Source organism: Delphinapterus leucas, chromosome 11, assembly GCF_059928025.1.
Source record: "Delphinapterus leucas isolate spDelLeu-1000000601 "Yukka" chromosome 11, BTC_Dleu_Yukka2, whole genome shotgun sequence".
Lineage (NCBI taxonomy): Eukaryota > Metazoa > Chordata > Mammalia > Artiodactyla > Monodontidae > Delphinapterus > Delphinapterus leucas.
In genome coordinates, this window is record NC_143139.1 from 7,837,642 (window position 1) to 7,853,910 (window position 16,269).

At 39.5% G+C, this 16,269-nt stretch overlaps 1 protein-coding gene across 7 annotated transcripts in view; it reads left to right on the top strand.

Annotated features, from left to right (window-relative positions):
* The window catches only part of RIMKLB (ribosomal modification protein rimK like family member B), a 140,974-nt gene that overhangs the window by 111,015 nt on the left and 13,690 nt on the right, over positions 1–16,269 (top strand). For 6 of the 7 annotated variants that reach the window (XM_089920266.1, XM_089920267.1, XM_089920268.1 and 3 more), the window contains exons 3-4: positions 13,014–13,244; positions 14,959–15,045. In XM_089920266.1, the coding sequence (XP_089776392.1) occupies positions 13,014–13,244; positions 14,959–15,045 (318 nt within the window). Of the gene's footprint in view, positions 1–2,185; positions 2,472–13,013; positions 13,245–14,958; positions 15,046–16,269 lie in introns of all 7 variants that reach the window. The other variant, XM_089920269.1, reaches the window with a different exon arrangement.

A 16,269-nucleotide genomic window follows, 5' to 3' on the forward strand; every position in this document is an offset into this window, starting at 1 on the left:
CTTGTTGGCAATCTGTATATCTTCTTTGGAGAAATGTCTATTTAGGCCTTCTGCCCACTTTTGGATTGGGTTGTTTTTCTGATATTGAGCTGCATGAGCTGCTTGTAAATTTTGGAGATTAATCCTTTGTCAGTTGCTTCATTTGCAAATATTTTCTCCCATTCTGAGGGTTGTCTTTTCGTATTGTTTATGGTTTCCTTTGCTGTGCAAAAGCTTTGAAGTTTCATTAGGTCCCATTTGTTTATTTTTGTTTTTATTTCCATTTCTCTAGGAGGTGGGTCAAAAAGGATCTTGCTGTGCTGTATGTCATAGAGTGTTCTGCCTATGTTTTCCTCTAAGAGTTTGATAGTGTCTGGCCTTACATTTAGGTCTTTAATCCATTTTGAGTTTATTTTTGTGTATGGTGTTAGGGAGTGTTCTAATTTCATACTTTTACATGTACCTGTCCAGTTTTCCCAGCACCACTTACTGAAGAGGCTGTCTTTTCTCCACTGTATATTCTTGCCTCCTTTATCAAAGATAAGGCGACCATATGTGCGTGGGTTTATCTCTGGGCTTTCTATCCTGTTCCCTTGATCTATATTTCTGGTTTTGTGCTGGTACCATACTGTCTTAATTACTGTAGCTTTGTAGTATAGTCTGAAGTCAGGAAGCCTGATTCCTCCAGGTCCATTTTTCGTTCTCAAGATTGCTTTGGCTATTTGGGGTCTTTTGTGTTTCCATACAAATTGTGAAATTTTTTGTTCTAGTTCTGTGAAAAATGCCAGTGGTAGTTTCTACCTCTTTTTTGAATTAGAGTTTTGCTGGATGTAGGAGTTTTGGTTGGCAGTTTTTCTTTTAGCACTGTGAATGTATTAGACCCCTGTCTTCTGGTCTCCAAAGTTTCTGATGAGAAATCTGCTGATAATTTTATTGAGGATCCATAGAATGTGATGGTTTGCTTCTGTCTTGCTTCTTTCAAAATTCTCTCTTTGTCCTGGGTTTTGAAAGTTTAAGTATAGTGTATCAACATGTGTCTGTTTGAGTTCATAAGGTGGAGACTGTTGAGCTTCTTACATGTTTATATTCATGTCTTTCATCAAATTTGGGAGGTTTTCAGTCACTATTTCATCAAATATTATCTCTGCACAATGCCCCCCCCCCACCGCCCGCCTCCCCGCCCCAACCTTCCTGGGACTCCCACAGTGTGTAAGTTCACTGATTCTTCTGTCTGCTCATATCTGCTTTGAATCTCTCTAAGTGAATTCTCATTTCTGTTATTGTACCTTTCAGCTCCAGAATTACTTATTGGTTTCTTTTTTATGTTTTCTGTCTACTGGTATTAACATTTTATTCACACATTATTTCTTTGACTTTCTTCACATCTTTCTTTAGTTCTTTGAGCATCTTTAAGGTAGTTTCTTTTAATGTCTTTGTCTAATCTCTCTGCCATTAATTAGGACTTCAGGAATGGTATCTGGTGATTTATTTCATTCCTTTTAGTGGCCATACTTCCTTGGTTTTTCTCTATGCCTTGTGAGTTTTTGTTGAATTCTGTACATTTGAATCTAATGTGGAAACTCTGGAAATCAGTCTCCCCCTTCCCCAGGGTTTGCTGTTTTTTGTTTACTGTTTTTGTTGTTTTGATTGTCATAGGCTGTCTCTGTACCTCAGATCAGCCTAAGGTGCAATCTTAATGTCTTCTAAGGTCTTTTCTGAACCTTTGCCTAGGCACTTGCAGTCACTTTTTAAATTTTCCCCATATTTGCAGTTGAATGTCCTAGTGTTTAGTGTATGGCTTCTGAGGGGAAAAATGACAAGGGACAAAGGGGCAAAGAGGATATTTGAAGAAATAAATAAGTCCCCTGGAAGTGACTTCAGCTGGAAGGGGAGGGGCTTGTAAAAGTGGGAGGAGTGGTACAACAAAAATGGCTACTGGCCTCTTTGTCTGCACCTCTGATCAGAAGCTGCATCCAGCCATCAGAGCAGAGATGCCGGATATTTGGAGGGCAGCGTCCTTATAGACCACCCTGACTCCTGCAAGGCATGTCAGCTGCTCCAGAACCAAGTGCAGTATTGCTAAAGAATGGGGGATGGGTAGTTGCTACTTTTCTAGAGCTGAAATTGATGAAAATTAACTGCACTTACCATGCCAGTATTTTCCTTCATTATCCTTCAACAGATTGACAATGCATTTGTTGTTTAGGTGGCGAGACAGAGTCCTGATGCTCCCTACTCCTCCATCTTCCCGGAATCCTCTCTGTACTCTTTTTTTTTTTTTGGCGGTACGCGGGCCTCTCACTGTTGTGGCCTCTCCCGTCGGGAGCAGAGGCTCCAGACGCTCAGGCTCAGCAGCCATGGCTCACAGGCCCAGCCGTTCCGTGGCATGTGGAATCTTCCCAGACCGGGGCACGAACCCGTGTCCCCTGCATTGGCAGGCGGACTCTCAACCACTGCACCACCAGGGAAGCCCCTGTACTCATTTTTAATTGGTGTGTGTCTCTTTTTGTTTTGTAGTCTTGTATTATATTCTGGGGAAAAGCCTCTTACCGGATACATGTACTGTGAATATCTCCTCTCACTCTGTGGCTTGCCTTTTTTACTCTGTTAATGGCATCTTCTGGTCAGTGAAAGTTTTTAAATTTAATTAAGTATGGTTTATTTTTTCTTATTTTTTGATTAGTGCTTCTGTGTCCCAGTTAAGAAAATGTATGTGCCCAAGAGTCCTTATTTTGAGTTACATGTTGAAAACCTACTTCATAAAATACAACATTGTTAAGTGAAATTATTGTTAGGAAAAAGGGTGTATCCTGTTATCTAAGGGGAGGATGGGTATGTGACTGTAACTTTTGCTGGTTTAAAAAATAGTTAATAGAAGGATAAATCATAATTTTCCAAGTGTGGTTACCTTTAGGGAAAAGAAAGGGTTCAAGAGGACAGGGATGCGCTAGACTACTGTGACTCTCACAAGGTTGAAAGTAGGTGATGGTACATTGGATTCATTATAGTATTTTTATTTTCTGTTTAGGAGTTTTCTTAATAAAATTAAAATAAATGGAGAGAACGTTTGAACTGATGAAAATTTTTGACTCAAGGATAGAAGGAGAAAGTTTGGAATTTAATCATTTTTGGTATGGCACTTTGATGAGATTATAGGTTGTTTCTTGCTCAAGTTAACTAGAGATATTTTAATTGCTTACAAATCAAATAACCTTCCCCGTGACAGAAATTAATTCCAGAGAGCATATTGCCAAAAATAGATGCTCAGAGACATGGTTACTTGGCATAGATAGGGCAGAAATCAATTAATACTACCTTTTTTATTTCAGAGTGGGAATCTCATAACCCATGGTACACAGTGGTGAAACTGGTAATTAAGTAATTACTTTTATTCACTTGGAATCATGGCCTTTTTGAAGATAAAGCCTTGGAATCTGTTAGGTACTGCCACAGGAAACTTTTTTTAAAGAGTATGAGGGATTTGGAAACCTGATACTGAATGGCCTTCTGAAGGCATTGGGGAACTTAAAGCAAAGGAATGATGAGGAGCTCAGATCTCTAAATTCTTCCTTCAAGGCAAGTAACAAAATTCAGGGGCTTTCCAGTATTTAGGATTATAGGTCTAACCTAACCATTAGAGTATATTCTTGTTGAAAGGAGTCTTCCAGCTGTCATGCTGCTAGGGCTTTGGAGGGAATTCATGTGATATAATGAAAACAGCTTCTGCTTTAGAACTAGTTAGATCTAGCTATCCTGGCTGATTTAGTTTTTAAACTAAACTCTTTTGCAGTTGGGCAGACTGGTTGTCTTGATACTGCTAAATTAAGTCTGCTGGTAAATTCTCTCCTTGACAAGTAGAGAAATTTCTAGATATCATGTAGTTAGGTCACCTGCTCTCGATTGCCAAAAGGAGGTTAGAACAGACTGATATAAATGTCTTTAACCTGGAGCCACTGTTAAAAAGTTTACTCTTTTTCAAAGTGGACAGGGGGCTTCCCCGGTGGCGCAGTGGTTTAGAGTCTGCCTGCCGATGCAGGGGACATGGGTTCGTGCCCCGGTCCAGGAAGATCCCACATGCCGTGGAGCGGCTGGGCCCGTGAGCCATGGCCGCTGAGCCTGTGCGTCCGGAGCCTGTGCTCCACAACGGGAGAGGCCACAACGGTGAGAGGCCCGCGAACCGCAAAAACAAAACAAAAGAGAAAACCAAAGTGGACAGGCACTTGACATTTAAAGGACATCACAAAGATACTTTGCTTACACTCTCCCCTTTTTTACATTAGTCTGTTGCTGGGAGACTGCTGTAACTTTTTATGGCTGGCTTCATTAATAGCGACCTAAATGATACATTTCCCCAGTTTTCTTCTATATAGTTTTCTTTTAAACTATTTCAGTATAGATTGCTATCTTATGGGGGAAGAAAATGTAATTTTGGTTAGATAATAACATTTCATATTTGGATAATAGAAAAAAATTCATAAAGTTTTCATGTTAGCAAAATAGAAATATGTCTTCTTGCTTCTAATACTGAGACCTTATGCATCAGTTATCAAATAAATCAAGTTTGCTTGGGAGTTGAGAAAAAAAAGATGAAGAATCAACAGCTACCACATGGGCCGTCAGCCTACCCCAACCCACCATTGTAAACTAAGAGTAATTGATAGCCACTAACAATTATTAACTACTTACTGTGTGCCGATCTTTATCAAATACTTAACATGCACTTTCCCCCATCATCCTCCTCATAACTGTTTAAGTGGGGCTAGGACTTTATCCCAAGGCTCAGAGTATCTTAAAATAGATGCTCAGTGTTTTTGAATGAATAAAAGAATGAGTGGATAAGTGGATGAGTCCTTTAAGGGTATTTTATCTTTTTATCACTTTCATGAAGTATTTTCTTCTGAGCCATTTTTTTCTATCTATAGAAAAGGTAAAGAGAATGTACTCTAACATGCAGAGCTTGAATGCCAGCATTTATAAAATGAATTAGAATTATTTAGCTAGTGGCATCACATTTTCTCTACATTTGATGTGTCCTACCTGCTTTTTGGGGTAGGGTCAGTTGTCTTGACCCCCAGATTCTGTATTTTTTAAAGGTACTTAGAGCAGAAGCTAGCCAGTCATTACCTTCAATAAAAGATGTTTTTAAAACAGAGAGTCGTAATCTGACTTTCCTCATCTCTTTCTCCTTTTCTGTCTCTTTTTTTCAAACACATGATGGTCAGCTGCAAAGTGGCATTGCTCAGTGATAATGAGGCACACTGTTATAGTAGACTTCCTTTTGTTTCTTTCAGTACCACTGATGGACCTGGGAAAGGAATTTTATTGGTTCCTTATCGTTCCCCAAAGAGCATACCACTGAAGAGAAAAATTTTCTTGCTACCTGGGATTAATAGTGAGATAAGGCTTGGAAACAAATTGGACAGGAAAAGGATTGCTGAGGATGTTGAACAGGGGTAGTTTGATAGGAAACATAAAATATATCTTCGTAGGAAGCAGGTAAGCAGATAGAAAAGGCATGTATATTCTCAAAAGAATGGATTCTTTTATTCTTGTTTTTGATATTTGATAACTTAGATGTATGAGTTCTAACCCAGCCTTAATAAAGACTTTTTAGTGTTGTACATAACTCTTTGGAGATTTATTTGACCCTTGGTACTGTAAATTTCCATTACCAGTTGTCCTATTCTCCTCAAAATTTGGGTAATTACTTTTCATCCTACATTTTTGGGACCTGGTGGGGGAAACTAGCCAGTGATTTTTTTAAGGTGATAACTTTTTAAATATTCATTTATTTATCCCCCCTGCCTGCGTCGGGTCTTAGTTTCGGCACATGGGATCTTCATTGAGGCATGCGGGATCTTGTCTTATGGCGCGCAGGCTCTTCTTTGTAGCGTGCGGGCTTCTCTCTAGTTGTGACATGTGGGCCCCGGAGCGCATGGGCTCTGTAGTTTGCGGCACTTGGGCTTTCTTGTTGAGATGCGAGAGCTCAATAGTTGGGGTGCGCAGGCTTAGTTGCTGCGCGGCATGTAGGACCTTAGTTTCCCGACCATGGATCGAACCCGCGTCCCGTGCATTGGAAGGCGGATTCTTTACCACTGGACCGCCAGGGAAGTCCCAAGCCAGTGATTTTTTTTTTTTTTCTTTTTTTTGTGGTACGCGGGCCTCTCATTGTTGTGGCCTCTCCCGTTGGCGGAGCATAGGCTCAGGACGCGCAGGCTCAGCGGCCATGGCTCACAGGCCCAGCCGCTCCACGGCTTGTGGGATCTTCCCAGACCGGGGCACGAACCCGTGTCCCCTGCATCGGCAGGCGGACTCTCAACCACCGCGCCACCAGGGAAGCCCCAAGCCAGTGATTTTTTAAAAAAAAAAAGCTTAGGAGGACAATTCTCATGTGAAGACAGTTTTGCATTTATAGTAGGCACCAGGTCCGTGTGACTTAAGCCCTCTTGCTGCAATCTTTTTTTAATGTCCTAAAGTAGATTAATTGATAAATAGATTTATAGTGAGTTGAGTATTTTAAAACGTTCAGAATTATCTCGTCTTTTTTGTTAATATAGCCCCTTTTATTTTACATGTGGTGGTGAATTTAATAGCTTTGTCAGTTAAGTAATGGATTAGCATTCTGGATTATTGACCTAAACAACTAAAGTTTGTTATGTGAATTTATCTGGAAGTAGGGAGCTCAGAAGTTATAAATCTCTTACCCTGACTCCTTACTTTTTCTAAGTAGAACTCACAGCCTGAGAAAGAACAGGTTAGATTTCTTGTCCTAGATTTGGTTTTGACTGCCTTTAGCAAGTTACTTTAGCTTTCAGTTAGTCTTCCCTCCCCCGCCTTCCAAGATGAACTAATATAAAGTTTTTACTGCAGTAGTAGCACTTGAAACATAAATGGCAAGGGAGATGGGTCACTGGCAGAATAGTAAATGGGCTTTTGGTGAGAGAAAGGATGAGAAAGCATTTAAAAAAAAAAAAAAATGAAAAGCTGAGCAGCAAAACCCAGAGATTTTGAAACTGGAATGACCAGCATCAGTTCTCTTTAGAGAATACTTAAGAATTTGATACGTCTTGGATTCTCCCCTACAAATCGGGTTTTCATTAAGAATTTTAAACGAAGAGAAAAGCTGAAAGACTAGAATTATGAACAGGTATATTCTTGCTACCTAGATTGAGTGAGTGTTCAGTGGTAACCCCCTGTCATAGTTCTTTAATATCTCTTTCTCCTAGTATGTATAAACATTATGTACATTACACACAGCTTTTTGAGAGAGTCATTATCTTTTGAATACGAGTAGCTATCTTAATGTTCACCCCTAAATATTTCAGTATCTGAGGCCAAAAAATAAGGATGTTGTTCCCTATCAGCCAACACAGTTAGCACGCCTTATAAAAGTAAACTCTTTAATATCATCTCATATATACTCTAGAATCAGATTGTCGCAGTTGATTCCAAAATACCTTTTTCAGTTATTTTCAAATCAGGCTCTATAAGGTTCATGCATTGTATTTGGATATAATGTCTACTTAGTCTTTCTAACTCTAGACATTCTTCCCATCTTTATTTCTAAAGTGACATCAACTTTTTGAAGTGATCAGAACAATGTCTCGTATCCTGGATTTGTGTGATAGTTTTCTTGTGATGTCTGCCTCCTGAAGCTTCCTGTGAGTTGGCATGATTAGATAGAGTTCATGTGTTTTGTGCACACAGTTACCTCTTAGTTGACCATGGATACTTCACAGTGCGTTCTTCCAGGAGGCCCAAAATGATAGCCTGTGCCACTGTCCAGGATAAGTTTGATCACTGGGACAGGTAGTGTCTGCATGGTCTGTTAGAAAAATCTATTTTTATCTTTTGCCTAGCAATTCTTTGATATTTTGGCACTATACAGATATCCCATCCACCTTTCCTTATAATGATTATTATTATTATTATTATTATTTGCGGTACGCGGGCCTCTCACTGTTGTGGCCTCTCCCATTGCGGAGCACAGGCTCTGGACGTGCAGGCTCAGCGGCCATGGCTCATGGGCCCAGCCGCTCTGCGGCATGTGGGATCTTCCCGGACCGGGGCACGAACCTGTGTCCCCTGCATCGACAGGAGGACTCTCATCCACTGTGCCACCAGGGAAGCCTCCCTTATAATGATATTTTGATATTTCATTGGGATTTGCAAAATGGTGATTTTTCTAATTTTGCTATTCCTTCTATATTAATTGACATTCTTCTCTAAAGAAGACCTTTTCCTACTGGTGATAAATAGCTCCTCCTGAAATGGGGGCATAAATGTAGTTTTTCCTCATTATTTACCAGTTTTTATTTTATTTATTTTATTTTATTTTATTTATTTTATTTATTTATTTATTTTATTTATTTATTTTATTACCAGTCTTTATTTCTTTATTTTTTTTTAAATAAATTTATTTATTTTTGGCTGCATTGGGTCTTTGTTGCTGCGTGTGGGCTTTCTCTAGTTGCGGAGAGCGTGGGCTTCTTATTGTGGTAGCTTTTCTTGTTGCAGAGCACGGGCTCTAGGCGCGCAGGCTTCAGTAGTTGTGGCACATGGGCTCAGTAGTTGTAGCACGCAGGCTTAGTTGCCCTGTGGCCCGTGGATCTTAGTTTCCCGACCAGGGTTTGAACCCGCGTCCCCTGCATTGGCAGGCGGATTCTTAACCATTACGCCACCAGGGAAGTCCCTACCAGTTTTTAGAATACAGATTTATGTAATAGTTCCTCAAGTGATAGCAAATGAGCCCCCCTTCTCCACTATCATTATAGATTAATGAGCTTTTTTTTTGCATTGTTAGTAGTTTTTTTTTTCTTTGAAATTTGGCTAAATGAAAGCTCTTTCAGGCTGTCTCCCGTGTTCTAGTAACTCATCTGTCTTAATCTTTGAGTGCGTCCTTGATTTTTGGCACAGAGACTGTGTCGCTTTTTAATTGTGTACAAATAGCTCCTTCACTGGAAACTTCCAGTTTAAATTCTTAAAATTTGTTAGCTTTAAAGTGATTCCAGAGGTCCTGGTAAATCCTCTGGAATACTAAAGGATGGAAGAAAAAGAAATGCCAGTCAGCAGATAAGCCTATCCTTATTTCCTGAGGATGAAAACACCTAGTACTTACCATGTAGCCAAACTAGTTTCAAAAAGCACAGGTGTAGAGCAGGCTACATGAGAGATTTCCCGCTTAATCACTGGCAAGGAGATTATTAATATCCCAAAGGAATCTTTCAACTTGGGAGAATAATCAGCCCTCAGCACTTTCTCACTCTGCCTTGACAACAGTAGCAGCCTTTTAATAATACATAATACATTTTTATCTAAAAAATTTAGGAATAAAAATTGTTCCCAACCCCATTGCTATTCTAAGGTTAACTCATTATTTATTGGCTTTTAATTTTTTTTGAAGATGTTGGGGGTAGGAGTTTATTAATTTATTTATTTTTGCTGTGTTGGGTCTTCGTTTTCTGTGCGAGGGCTTTCTCTAGTTGTGGCAAGCGGGGGCCACTCTGTCGCGTTGCGCGGGCCTCTGACTATCGCGGCCTCTCTTGTTGCGGAGCACAGGCTCCAGACGCGCAGGCTCAGTAGTTGTGGCTCACGGGCCTAGTTGCTCCGCGGCATGTGGGATCCTCTCAGACCAGGTGCTCGAACCCGTGTCCCCTGCATTAGCAGGCAGATTCTCAACCACTGCGCCACCTGGGAAGCCCAGCTTTTAATGTTTAATCATACACTTAATTCAAAACTTACCCAAAATATTTATATTGAAATCTCTATCCCAGTGTGAAACAAAACTAGATGAATAGTTTCATAAGTTGCTGTTTAAGATGATGAGCAAAAAAGACAGTATACGCTTGAAGAAGTGGAATTGAAAGCAAAGCTGACTGGTAGCACATTCAATTGGAATAGCTGTTTTCACAATGAGTAGAGTGGAATTGTGCATGTGTATAATGAATAACAGGGATCTAAGGAAAAGAGTCATCCTCCCTATATTTCAGTTTTATAAGCTCTGCATCAAAGATGAGTGGTATTTACTAAGAGTACTCAAGAGATCAGTAATACTTTGCCTTTTTTTTTTTTGCTCACATTCATCTGTACCGGCCCTTCTTTCTGGGCAGTCTCGGATCACCTTCTGCTTGTCTAGGATAATAAAGTGTCTGTTACTGGAGGCATTGAATTTCTTTCCATCCTCAGTAATGCCCACATAGTGTGCTATGCAGATCGGACTGTGCTTTGGATAAAGTACTCCCATATTCCCAATTTCCGTTGGCAGCAGACCGAGAGTGGAACACATTGCCTTCTCTATCCCCTTTCTTAAAAGGTGCAAAAAGTGTCTCCATTTTAGGGAAATGAGAAGATAATGTCATAATGGATGAATTTTCTCTTGACAGTTGACAGTGTCTCTTTTCCTGATCACTCAAGTTTTCCCAAACTCAATCTTTGTTTTACCTCTGTTTCATTTAACGAATTTGATTATTCTCTCCAGGTAACACTGACTTTTCTTATTTTTCATATTACTACTTAAAACTAGATTTTCCTGGGTTTTTGACTCATTTTTCCTCAGGTTTTTGCTTCCTTCTCGTGTCCCTTAACTGAGATTCATCAAATCCAGTCCTAGGAATTGCCATTTTTTCTTTTTCTTTTTTCAGCCTATACATCCCCATTTCTTTAGGTATTAAGTCTTGGGCTGATTCCTTCTGTAAGCACACACACACTCCACACTACCAGATATGAAGTATTTTACACACCTGTAATACACATGTGTATTGTATATACACATCTGTATAGTTCCCATCCGTACTTCAACTATTACAGAATAGTTCTACTTTGATGTTATCACCAGAATCTTTCATATCTACACCCAGAGGCAGCATCTTTTGCCGTAAACTGGGTTCCCTTTTCACCTTTCCCATTCTCCACGTCCCCTTTTAACTCCCAATTTGGTCACTAGGCTTTTTTCTGATTTCAAGTAAAATGCTGTTTAGATTTTCCTGTTGAGGCAAGTCAGCACAAAAGCCCAGGAAATGAGAAAATGTAGGATTGCAGGAATCCGCTGCTGCTGATCTCAAGATGCCTGTAGCAGCATGGTCAGTGAACGACTGCAAGGACAATGCCTGAAGCCTTTGGCAAAAAACCTCACATCTGCTGATGACCACAGCGCTACCTGTAGCTGCCCCTGGAGAATAATGACTTCTACTTCTCTTTGACCTTTAAAATTTTGTGTAATTGTCTCTCGTTGGTGGATTCTCAAAATAGAATCCTGCTGGCAAGGGAGAGTAGGAAGTGCTTCTAGTCCCTGCCATACGGGGAGGGAGTAAAAGATGGGGATGGTGTGAAGTATCAACAGGTAATATCAAGCACATAACCTCAGTTCCCTTAATCAGAAAAGATAAGATCTCTTTTGGCTCAGAATTGTGGATCCAGCATATTACCTCAAGGAAATGAAATCACTATCTTGAGGATTTATCTGCACCCCCATGTTCATAGCAGCTTTATTTATAATAATTACAACGTGGAAGCAAACTAAGTGTCCATTGACAGATGCATGTATAAAGAATACGGTGTACATACACATATACACACACACACTCACTCACTAACTATAAAAGTCCTGGGTATGTAAATGTATATAGAGTACAGTGACTAGTCAAGGACCTTATCTGCCTTATTTACCAATCTATTCCCAACTTTTAGAAAAGAATCTGACACATAGTAATTACTTAATGTTTATTCAATGAATGAATGTCCATGAGTAAGGGATTGATCATGTGGTGTATCTTTAAATATAATTCTGTTGAGCCCAGTACAGTTATATGTGCACTGACTTAGATGTCTGGTATAATTTTAAGTGATGAGAGAAAGTGACATAAAATGATGTAAACAAAGTATCTCATTTGTCTAAAAATTATATATATTTTTCTATAATTAGATAATGGTGGGGAAAATACTATTAACATACTGTTAGTTAACTATTAACTGGTAGTTAATACATACTATTAACACTGTGTAGGATGTTGGATGGGAGGTAAATGTGTTATATTTTTGTATTTGAATGTTATTTAAATAAGTATATGTAGTTTTTAAATGAAAGTAGGTTGTAAGGAGAAACAAGTACCTTGTTCCTTTATTATTTGGGACCTCTTTAAAAATAGAATGGTATTGGATAAAACTCAGAAAACTGCTCTTTTAAAAATTCTCTTTTTGGGGCTTCCCTGGTGGCCCAGTGGTTAAGAATCTGCCTGCCAATGCAGGAGATACGGGTTCAAGCCCTGGTCCGGGAAGATCCCACATGCCGCGGAGCAACTAAGCCCGTGCGCCACAACTGCTGAGCCTGCACTCTAGAGCCTTCGAGCCACAGCTACTGAAGCCCGCGAGCTGAGAGCCCGTGCTCCGCAACAAGAGAAGACACCGCAGTGAGAGCCTGTGCACCGCAGCAAAGAATGGCCCCTGCTCGCCACAACGAGGGAAAGTCCGCGCGCAGCAACAAAGACCCCACACGGCCAAAAATAAATAAATAAATACATTTATTTTTTACAAAAAGAAAATTCTCTTTTTGTACTAAAAGCATATATCCTCACTTAAAAAAGATAGAGAATTGCATGGAGCAAAATGTTTTGAAGTTCCTCATTCTGCCTTTCTCTTCCTGCCTTGCCAGCCACACATACTCAGAGAAAGCCATTTTTATATATTTTCTGTACATATGTAAACACAAGAGTTAATTGCTTTAAAAAAAACTTAACCTTATGCATCTGGACATTCTTTCCATCTTCGAACATGGAGATTTATGACATTCTTTTTAATGGATATGTAATACTTCATTGTATTGACATGTACTGTAATTTATTTACCCAGGCATACATTCTTCTTATTACATCTTCTTTGTTCTTACAAAAGAAAATTATTTAAGGAGGAATGTCCCTCTGTCCCAGTGAAATGTTAGCAAAATAGTACATTTAGTTTTGAGACCTAAGCTTTGGTATATATCTGTTTCTCTATTGTATATTCCCCTTTAATGGTTATGGTTTCATTCCTGTATATTTCAGGTCTTCGTATCAATGGAGAACTAATTACTGCCTACCCTCAGGTGGTGGTAGTGAGAGTACCAACCCCTTGGGTGCAAAGTGATAGTGACATCACTGTTTTGCGTCATCTGGAGAAGATGGGATGCAGGTTGATGAACCGACCTCAAGCCATCCTAAACTGTGTTAATAAGTTCTGGACGTTTCAAGAGTTGGCAGGTCATGGTGTTCCTCTGCCAGATACTTTCTCTTATGGTGAGTTAACTAATAAGAATTTATAGCCTAAATTTTAGAGCACCAATAAGTTTTGAAAGCCCTACTTAAACTATTAGGGTTATGTGATATAATGAAATTTGTGAACAAAGAAGAACTCTTAGAAGCGATTTTCAGTTTTAACAAACTGGGCAGGAGAATTATGAATCTGTGTATGGTATGAGTAGAATGGACTGACCAAACTTTCTGTAATGGGTCAAATAGTAAATATTTTGGGCTTTCCAGGCTATAAGTTCTCTCTTGTGACCCTCAGGAAAGCTGTTGTGCTGTGAAACGTGCTGTAGACAAAGCTTAAACAATGAGTGTGGCTGTTTTCTAGTAAAACTTAATTACAGAAAAGGGCTGTATCCCAAATCAGTCCTTAGTGTGGCAACCCCTGAGGTAAAAGAATCTGTCATCTCTGTAATTTCTGATTATCTTCATTACCATTTTCATGATAATGGTTCATAAATATTTTCCTATTTTTAAAGAAAATTACACTATACTAGGTGTGCTTTAAACCAGTGCTTCTAAAATCATCTGTGGTAGAGGACTATTTTTTTTTTTTTAAGACCCATTTGCTGTGCATAAGTACACGTAAAGTATCGTAAAAATAGCAGAGCAATGCCAAATTGCTTTCTTGTGCTTACTCTTTTTGTATTTATTTGGACACATATCAGTAGCAAAGAAGTCACAAACAGGCAGGGGTTACTGGACCACACTTGGAGTAGCACTACTGTAAACAGGATTATGTTAATATATTTCCTGCCTTTCCAGTTTTTCTAGTTTGGAAAGAATCAGACTTGCTATAAATCAGTATACTTTTTCATAAAAATATTTCTTAAAATGTCCAGCAGAATGCTTGGAGAGTTAACGAGGCTTTAAAAAGAAATTCCTGTCCCGTTACAGTTTGAGAGTTCTCTCTTCCTGATGCTTTTGAGATATTATATAGCTTATTTCATCGTTCTACAATTCTGATTTTAAGAGAATGGAAAGGAGAAAAGTATATTAACCAAATTAATGAATATTACCTGTGCTCTCACGTTTAAGGTTTAAAATTTGGAGACTAGGTCATCTTCATATCTCTAAGCTGAAAATTTATGATATCACAGTTGTTTAATGAACCTTTTCTTGGTGTGATTATTCTGTCATCATGCTGATTTTGTACAACTACAGTCCATTTTTGCTGTAGCTTTGCTTCTGTATCGTTTGTTCCTAGGAATATAAACAGAAAGAACAAGACATAACCCATGGGTACTGAATAGCTCAGTGTAGAAAGAACTCTGATTTATAATAGAGATAAGAAATATTAATTTGTGTATTTGATGAGAGAGAGAGCCATGCCTGTGCATGCAGCATCTTTTCAACTTTGGATAAGTCTACCCAACTGCCTCACTCTTCTGTTTCTTAATCCAAATAGAATTCTGTATACTAAAGTAGATCTTGGCTTCTATTATTTGTGTGGTAGAGAAATAAGGGCTAAAAATATGAAAAATGTTATAGAATCAGGAAACTTTGTTTTAATTTCTTTGAGTTGTATATTAGAATATTTATAGTTTTTATCCATTTTAAAAGGAGTGGTTGTTTAACTGAAGACAAAATTTAGCCATCAGGTTATTACCTTAAACCTCCCTTGTCTTGCTGACTTTAGTATAGATAAAATTTATCACAGAACACCTCTGTTGCTGTTCCTAAATTTCTTTTTTGCTCAAACCAGGTGGTCATGAAAATTTTGCTAAAATGATTGATGAAGCAGAAGTACTGGAGTTCCCAATGGTAGTGAAGAATACACGGGGTCATAGAGGTGTGTATGAGTTGTTGCTACCACACATAATATTGAAATTACTCTTGAGAATTAATAAGTGGTTATACAAAACAGATTTTTTTAAGGCTTAACTTAGATCTGCCTTGTATTTGCTCATGGTCATTGACTAGACGTAGTCTTGTCAATTGAAGTTTATAGCTTTTGAAGCAGAGCTTCTGAAGAATTACTGTAGGGAAATTGCTAGGTGCATGGTACCTCAGACTTACAGAAGGCGCTTTTGTGAATTGTTCCTCTAGGCTGGAACAACAACAACTCACATTTCTGTTCGTTTAGTGGTTATCCTAGAGATTTTTTTTTTTTTTTTTTTTTTTTGCGGTACACGGGCCTCTCACTGTTGTGGCCTCTCCTGTTGCGGAGCACAGGCTCCGGATGCGCAGGCTCAGCGGCCATGGCTCATGGGCCCAGCCGCTCCGCGGCATGTGGGATCTTCCCAGATCGGGGCACGAACTCATGTCCCCTGCATCGGCAGGCAGACTCTCAACCACTGTGCCACCAGGGAAGCCCCTATCCTAGAGATTTTAAGATGCATACTTTAATGTAGGCTGAGTCTCAATATCTTTATCTTCCTTTTCAACAATGCAAGGATTCTAGATCACCAACTCCATCATCCCCATCCCAATTTATATAGTTTGAAGACAGTGTATAAAATATCTTAATAACTTCAGATTAAGTAACTATTTCTTAAGGCATAAAATGATTCATAAATCCAAGTACTTCACAAGGTTTAGTGCTTTGACAGAGATAGCTGGGTCAGGGTTCAGCTGGGACTTTTGACTGCACTGTTTCTACTTGGCTTCTCCAGTATGGCAGCCAAGAAGTCTCAGGGCTCCTGCAGTGAATGCTCCAGTGAACAAAGAATCTGTGTGACCTTTTACAATTTAGCCTCAGAAGTCAGAGAGATTTGCCTATTCTGTATTTTTTCTGAAGCAATTACGTCCCCTCCTAGATTCAAGGGATAGGATATAGATTCTGCCTCCTCTTGATGGGAAGAATGTCAAAGGATTTATATCCTTTTTTTTTTTTCCTCTGGTACGCGGGCCTCTCACTGTTGTGGCCTCTCCTGCTGCGGAGCACAGGTTCCGGACGCGCAGGCTCAGCGGCCATGGCTCACGGGCCCAGCCGCTCCGCGGCATGAGGGATCTTCCCGGACCGGGGCACGAACCCGCGTCCCCTGCATCAGCAGGCGGACTCTCAACCACTGCG